Below are 8,089 nucleotides of genomic sequence, written 5' to 3'. Positions count from 1 at the left end.
ATTGCGGTCTCTTTCTCAAGTAACAGTTTCTGTGTGGTAACAACACAATTCAAGTTTTGAAAGAGCATGATGGCAACATACATGCAACAACAAAAAACAAAACCTGTGTGAAAAACAGACTATAGCTAACTCTGAGATCTGACCACAACAGACCATTTTTAATTTGAGAAAAGTTGAATTGTGACTTAAATAAATGCTTTACGATACAATCCACATATTTCAATCACAATGCACAAGTCTGTTGCATGATGTCAATTTCCCTGAATCATTTTTATATTGTATAACTGCACTCCAAACGGGTTCTGCGGCTGTCCTAGTGGTAGAACCCTTTGAAGAACCCTTTCAGATTCCAGGTATAACCCTCTGTGGAAAGGGTTCTACATGGAACCCAAAAGGGTTCTACCTGGAACCAAAAAGGGCTCTTCAAAGGGTTCTCCCACAGGGTCAGGCGAAGAACCCTTTTAGGTTCTAGATAAAAAATAAAATAATCTATTAATGTATTCATTAAGACGATACACAGAAGAAATGCAGCGCAAACAAGAGTGCTGAACTATTTATACATTTTGCTGGTTGGCTGGGAGCCCCTTGCAAAAAAAACTAAAACAGTCAAAGGTCACACATTTGTTTTATTGTGCTGGTTGTAAGTGTGCCTATATCGAGAAGCTCTGAGTATACAGCCCAGAATAAAGTTATTCATTAATTATTCTTTGTCCAGACCATATACCATGAAGATATAGCTAATCATCACAATCACATAACTCATGTTACTGAAAAAGGGCTCTAGCAGGAAACAGCTGGCCAGATTATAGACTAAGCAAAGACAGTTGAGAGTAAGTCTTATTTTTCATGTTCAATCAAATACCATTTGCCTTGATTGAATCAATAGTACCATAGTTGCCCTGTCCTGCAGTCAAACTAACTAGTTGCCTCATTGGTGGAATGTTATGAATATTTTTCACAATTTCATAATTAATAAACATTTCAGCAAACAGTGTTTCTATGTCAAACAGTTTTGTTATATTTCCGTATTCTGTGATGTATAGAAAGTGTAGTATTGGAATTTGAAATCTGACATGGTACAGGTGTCTTCTTTTTTTAAGCCCGTAAACCATGTGTGTGAGGTGTATACTTCTGTTTCAAAGTAGATTTGTTTAAGACTACCAAGAAACACTCAGTGTGACCCTTATTTTGCCCACTACAGTAAAATGTTAAATAATATTATCAGTCAATGGTTGATTAGGTTAAGGCAAGGGCAGACTTTTTGGAAGAAGTAAGAAGGAACTACATACTGTCAGTCACCCCATCTGAGAAATGACAGATGGCAGGGGGCGGGGCTTTGCAACATGGACCATAAATAGAACAGTTAGAGAGCGCACCATACATCTTCAGACAAGAGTTGACCTAATAAAAAAGACTTCACAACAAGAGTTGTTCAAACCAAGGTAACAATTTTATACACTGTTTCTCTTGTCTCATCTGATAATCAGGTTTTATTCAAATTCTTTCTGTTGTCCATGGTAATTCTGATCCATGCATGATTGTGTTACTAATATTGTGTGCAAAATCTGTATTTTTTGAATACTTTAGAGATGTCTCTGTAGTTAACAAGACAAGTTATTAGCAAAAAGATGCACACATTACATTTAAGAAGCAGGATGTTTTTTTAAAGGATGACATCTGATTATCCCTCCATTCTTTTCAGAGATGAAGCCATTTCCTCCCCTCCTGGCATTGGGATGGTGCCTGATGTTCAGCCAGACAGCCCTGTCTACAGAGGAAAGTTTGGGTGGCCCTTTCATTCACAGTTCAGTGGAGGAGGCAAAGAGACTTGTAGATGAAGCATACAAGTACTCCCGAGAAAAGTAAGTGAACCTGACAGTTGACCTCTTCAGATGTAGTCGTCAATCTCTGTCTTTGTAAATTGTGCTAGCACAATTTTCTCAGTCAGTCGAAGAGACATGTAATGTAATTTCTAATGATTAGTACACTAAATCTACATGTATACTGATAGGAGCATGTTTCTATTCATAATTCTGTCATCTGCTTATCCATATCCCAGGAGTCTGGAGAGAGTGCGTGGGCAGTCCACCAGGCCCTCTGATGTCCTACGTCTCCTGAAGCAGCCTGCCAGGGACACACGCTCTGCTGTACGGTCTGCAGACTACCTGGAGAACACCCTGAGACTGATCCATGAGAAAGTCCACAGCACGCACAGGCTGCATAAACGCTCGCTCAATGCAACAGGTCAGTCACACACACCATCACAGATACTCACTCATTCACTTTGTGAAAAACTCCCCATACGTATTCACTCAGACCTAGACACACACAGTCATAATAAGTACACTTTCTTTATTACAAGTCTTCCTTATCGCTCTCTCGTTTCTCAGACCTGCTTACAGCAGAGCAGCTAGACACCATTGTCCGGGTAACTGGCTGTGCAGCTCGTGTCAGCAAACCCTCCTGCCACAGCACACCCAACATGAACAAGTACCGCACAGCCACCAGCGTCTGCAACAACCTGTAAGAGCACCAGGGCATGGCGGGTTTAATATTTTCACTCAACAATTTGATAGCCTTGTGTAATGTGCACAGTCGTTGTATAGGTTGGAATAAAAGGGGAAGAGCAATCAGTGTATGTCTGAGGTCTGGCTACGGAGGCCGCAGTAGATGAGGCCATATCCCTTGAGTTTCTCAAAGTGAGGTTTCTCAATTCTGATGTGTATTTTCTTTATGCTTATTAGGAAGTTCCCTCGTCTTGGAGCCTCAAACACCCCCTTCACTCGTTTCCTGCCTGCTCAGTATGACGATGGGGTCTCTCGACCCAAAGGCTGGAACCGAAACACGAGCTTCAACAACTTTGTGCTCCCTCTGGTATGATAACAATAAATATAGTTGGAATAACTGCTACTATGTTGCCACAAGTTAGATATAAAGTATCATAATTGTATTCATCTTTCTCCCTCTACCCTCCGTCCTTCGTTCCCTCCCTTTGTGCAGGTAAGGGAGGTCTCTAACCGTATCCTGGCAACCAATGACTCTGGTATAGTGAACGATGGCGAGTTCACACACTTTGTCACCCTCTTTGGCCAGTGGAACGACCATGACCTGACATTCACGCCCTTCTCTCCCAGCATCCGCTCCTTCAGCAACGGCCTGGACTGTAACGAGAAATGTGAACGCTCCGAGCCCTGCTTCCCTATCCAGGTCAGTCACAGCTCTCACATCACACCACTTACAGCAGGCACTATGACTTCACTCTTAGACAAAAATGTGCTGTCTAGAACCTTAAAGGGTTCTTCGGCTGTGCCCATAGGAGAGCCCTTTGAAAAACCCTTTTTGGTTGCATATAGAACCCTTTCGGTTCCAGATAGAACCCCTTTCAGTTACATGTAGAATCCATTCTACAGAGGGTTCTACATGGAACCCAAAAGGGTTATACCTGGAAACAAAAAGGGATATCCTATGGGGACAGCCAAAGAACCCTTTTGGAACCCTTTTTTCTTAGAGTGTATACAGTCATCCCTGTATATATTGGTATTTTCTAACCATGGTCCATGAATTATTAGGTCTTCACCCTCTACCATGTCTTTTCCTCCATGCCCAGATTCCTCCCAGAGACCCACGCTTGCCCACTGGCCCAGACAGCTGCATCCCAGTCTTCCGATCAGCGCCCGCATGCGGCACAGGAGAGTCTGCTTTCAATTTCGGTGGCGTGGCCACGAAGAGGGAGCAGATCAATTCACTGACGGCCTTCCTTGACTTGGGGCAAGTGTACGGCTCTGAGGAGGGGTTGGCACGTGACCTCCGTGACCTCACCAACAATGGGGGCCTGCTGCGTGTCAACAAAAACTTCACAGACAATGGGCGCGAGTTTCTACCCTTCACTAAGTTGAAGGGGAACATGTGTTTCACCCGCAACAGAGTCACCAATGACACCAATGCCAGAGAGGTGCCCTGCTTCATTGCAGGTTAGCCTTTTAAGTATGTTTGTCTGAGGAGTAGACCAATGTATATTTAGGTTAAAGTTGAAGGAACAGAATGATGGCAAAAATAGAAAACTAGAGTCATTCTTTGGCTTTCATGTACAATAGTTATCTGGATACAGACACACAATGTGTATGATGTTCATCTCAATCACTATTTGGCCTCACCAGTAAGTCTCTGTTTGCCAGGTGATGCCCGTGTGGATGAGAACATAGCATTGACATCCATTCACACAATGTTCATGCGTGAGCACAACCGTTTGGCCCGTGCCTTGAGTCGTCTCAATCCACAATGGGATGCTGAGACACTCTATCAGGAGGCTCGCAAGATCATGGGCGCCTACACCCAGGTACCACAAGCTGACATATATCACTAGTAGCCATGGTGTCAGTTCATTGTCTCCACAAGACATTCAGGGCATACTTTCTAACACATGCTCTCCTTCCCTCTGCTTCTCCTTCTCACACAAATAACTATTCTTGAATATTCTCACATTGACACAGCTTCCCTATCAAATACACACCTAAAAAATAAATCTACTCTCACTCTCCTAGTTGTTTGTGTTCCGGGACTACCTGCCGCACATCGTGGGCCCAGACGCCATGGCCCGGCAGCTGGGCCGTTACCCTGGATACAACGAGAATATTGATCCCAGCATTGCCAACGTGTTTGCTACAGCAGCCTACCGCTTTGCCCACCTGGCCATCCAGCCCATTCTGTCCCGCCTGGACAGCAACTACATGGAGAATGCCATGTTCCCCAATGTGCCTCTGTTCAAGGCCTTCTTCACCCCCTGGAGGCTAATTTTTGAGGGTGAGTGGTGGGACACATAGCGATGGATGCTTTGCAGACCTCTTGCCAGTTGTAAGCTAATTCACTCTCTGGATTAATAACAGTATATAACGGGGAAAAGGTTACAAATGTAAACATCCTATTCTCTCTCTGTCCTTCTTTAGGTGGTATCGACCCTCTGATCCGTGGTCTGGTGGGTCGCCCAGCAAAGCTGAACACCCAAGATCACATGTTGGTGGACGCTGTGAGGGAGAGACTCTTCCAGTTTGTAGAACACCTGGCTCTGGACCTGGGCTCCCTCAACATGCAGCGTGGACGCGACCATGGCCTGCCTGGTACACACCTGCCTTATCCTCCATACCACTATACTGACACCACAGATAAACACATCTATACCGTTCTACTTACATATTACAGCTAATGCTTTAGGGTTGTTAACACCAACTCCAAAATGTCAATCATCTCTCTCTCTCTTCCTCAATATATCTCTACCAATCTGTTCCATGCAGTCATTATTTTCTTTCTCTTCCCTAACCTAGGCTACAATGCTTGGCGTACATTCTGTGGGCTCTCAACGCCTAGGAACGAGGCCGAGCTGGGTGCAGTTCTGAACAACAGAGACCTGGCCCGCAGACTGCTGCAGCTCTACGGCACCCCAGCTAACATTGACGTGTGGATGGGGGGCGTGGCTGAACCATTTGTACGCAGGGGCCGCGTAGGGCCTCTCTTTGCCTGCCTCATCGCCACCCAGTTCCAGAGGATCCGCCAGGGAGACAGGTGTGTGTTTTTGTATGTGGTGTAGTGAGTTGTTCAAGTGTGTTTCATCTGTCAGAGCATGCATGTGTCCTAATCTTGCCTGTTGTCCCCAGGCTGTGGTATGAAAACCCAGGCGTCTTCACTTCGGCACAGAGGGTTAGCCTGAGTCGTGCCTCTCTGGGTCGGATCATCTGTGACAACACTGGCATTTTGACCGTGCCGCGTGACCCCTTCAGAATCCCTGATAATGGGAACAACAGACTCATCAAGTGCAGCACTATCCAGCAATTAAACCTCCAATCCTGGAGGGAGAGACCTACAGAGGCCAAACAACAGAACCAGGACCATAACCAGCAGGAGGATCAGAACCAGGAGCAACAACAACAGGACCAGGACAATGAGGTAATTGGTTGAACTTCAGTATAAGTTAATAGTTCTGCACCGAGTTGGCATTTCACCCATCCATAACCCATTCATCACTCTCTTCTAACGTCACCCTCTTCTTCTGTATTCCTTTCTAGATCCCCTGATTTGAGGCCCGCTTGACCCTCAGGACCCAGCAGCAACCCAACCCTGCAGTTCTCCACTTTCCATTATATGTGTTGAACTACATTTAGAAGGAAACATTTTATGGTAATGTTTCAAATATAAATATAAATAACAAAGCAGAAATACAAACGTAACACACTTATTAAGCTTGATACATATTACTGTATACCCATATTTCTTTATGAGCATACAAAAATACATAGTAGCTTTTTATTATATCAAACTAAGTAGCTGGGGTTCTCAATTTTCTCACACGGAAATATCACATTCTTTAAAGGGGAAATCAAATAATAACAATAACAAAGTGGTCACCCACAACTGTTTTGGTAAATTGCTGGGGGACGGGGCTGGGGGGGCGGGGCTGGGGCTGGGGGACGGGGCTGGGGGACGGGGCTGGAGCTCTCAAATCTTCAACAGAGATATGACATTTCTAGATTCATATAATACATTTTGGCAGGAGTGTAGTAAGTCTTATGAATTATCTTGAATTGCAATAATGTATGTCTAAGGTTGTGGGAGCAGGTATGAACATTTTCACATATCTGTGATCAATAGTTCTCCTCAATTTCTTACTTCAGATCTGTTTAAATGTTCCTTATTGGTTCTGAACTATCAGGTAGAGTTTCAATCAACCCTTGATATAACTTGGCAATCAACTTCCTTGGCAGAGCAGCTTCTTTCAGTATTTTCTCTATGCTATATGCCTTAGGTTCATCCAAATTCTGTTGAAGTGACTGAATAAGATTTCTTAGTTGTAAGAACTTAAAGAAATTGACCATGATTAACCCACATTTTTCTTGTTATCGATTGAACGACAGTAGAGAGCCATCATAGCACACATGTTAAAAATTCACATGCCACTTTGGAACCAGGAGTTGTAATGAAACGCTGGAGGTCATGTGGAGTTGTTCCAAATAAGGGTGCCTGGCGATATAGTTTTCTTTGCATTAAAAAAAATATATATTTGCATTCTTCTATCTGATATTTTGTTATGCCATTGTTACTGTGACTTTGTATGTGTTGTTTACTCATTCTGTGTCAACAAATCAAGGAATAGTGTATTAATATTTTTTATGCATTTATTTGTGCAAAAGGAATGAAAAAGGCGACTTTATTAAAAAAAAAAATCTAAACGTTTACAAATTAAAAAGTACATTTATAAATAAACAAAAATGAAAACTAGCGCTGAATTCCTCTATATGCATCTACTGTAAATTAGCTAACAATTCTAGTAAACATATTTTTTATAATTGTGTAATTAGTTTATTAAAAACAATCTTAACATTGTTCGGTGAGATGTTCAAGTCAGTTATCAACTGTTTTATATATATTATGAAAAAAACAAATATTATACAACAAAACTATAGAAATTAAGATTCTGCACACTTCCTGAATTTGGTGCTTATTTAAATGTGTACTGCACCTGTATCCTTTTTCTCTGCCGCTTTTTATGGTTTATTTCACAAATATTTTCTTTTATTGAAACACTGTATTCATGTGTTTTATTGCATAAATATGAACTGCATCAGAAAATAAACATTCTTAACTAAGATGGCAAAATAATTTTCATGGTGTGTACTGTTGACCTAATTTATTCCTTGTTCCAAGTGTTGAGATGAAAAATGCAGATGAACGCCCCTCCAACTCGTAATTATAACCAGCAAACTCAGGTATCATCCCTGGACCCTGAACTCTGATGTCAAGCACAACTGAAAATGTCAAATCAAATCAAATCAAATTTATTTGTCACATACACATGGTTAGCAAATGTTAATGCGAGTGTAGCGAAATGCTTGTGCTTCTAGTTCCGACAATGCAGTAATAACCAACAAGTAATCTAACTAACAATTTCAAAACTACTGTCTTATACACCGTGTAAGGGGATAAAGAATATGTACATAAGGATATATGAATGAGTGATGGTACAGAGCAGCATATGCAAGATACAGTAGAAGGTATCGAGTACAGTATATACATATGAGATGAGTATGTAAACAAAGTGGCA

At 42.2% G+C, this 8,089-nt stretch overlaps 1 protein-coding gene across 1 annotated transcript; it reads left to right on the top strand.

The window, feature by feature from the left end:
- Nucleotides 1-1,339: 1,339 nt before the first annotated feature.
- Nucleotides 1,340-7,634, top strand: LOC112231092 (myeloperoxidase). Its single transcript, XM_024397633.2, has 13 exons — nucleotides 1,340-1,442; nucleotides 1,703-1,862; nucleotides 2,060-2,244; nucleotides 2,391-2,523; nucleotides 2,745-2,874; nucleotides 3,001-3,207; nucleotides 3,608-3,971; nucleotides 4,176-4,336; nucleotides 4,542-4,800; nucleotides 4,944-5,114; nucleotides 5,319-5,556; nucleotides 5,649-5,937; nucleotides 6,057-7,634. The coding sequence occupies exons 2-13, from the start codon at nucleotides 1,705-1,707 to the stop codon at nucleotides 6,063-6,065; spliced, it is 2,304 nt and encodes a 767-aa protein (XP_024253401.1). The 5' UTR covers nucleotides 1,340-1,442; nucleotides 1,703-1,704; the 3' UTR covers nucleotides 6,066-7,634.
- The last annotated feature ends 455 nt before the right edge of the window (nucleotides 7,635-8,089 follow it).

Source organism: Oncorhynchus tshawytscha, linkage group LG33, assembly GCF_018296145.1.
Source record: "Oncorhynchus tshawytscha isolate Ot180627B linkage group LG33, Otsh_v2.0, whole genome shotgun sequence".
Lineage (NCBI taxonomy): Eukaryota > Metazoa > Chordata > Actinopteri > Salmoniformes > Salmonidae > Oncorhynchus > Oncorhynchus tshawytscha.
This window is presented reverse-complemented; position numbering and strand designations above follow the sequence as displayed.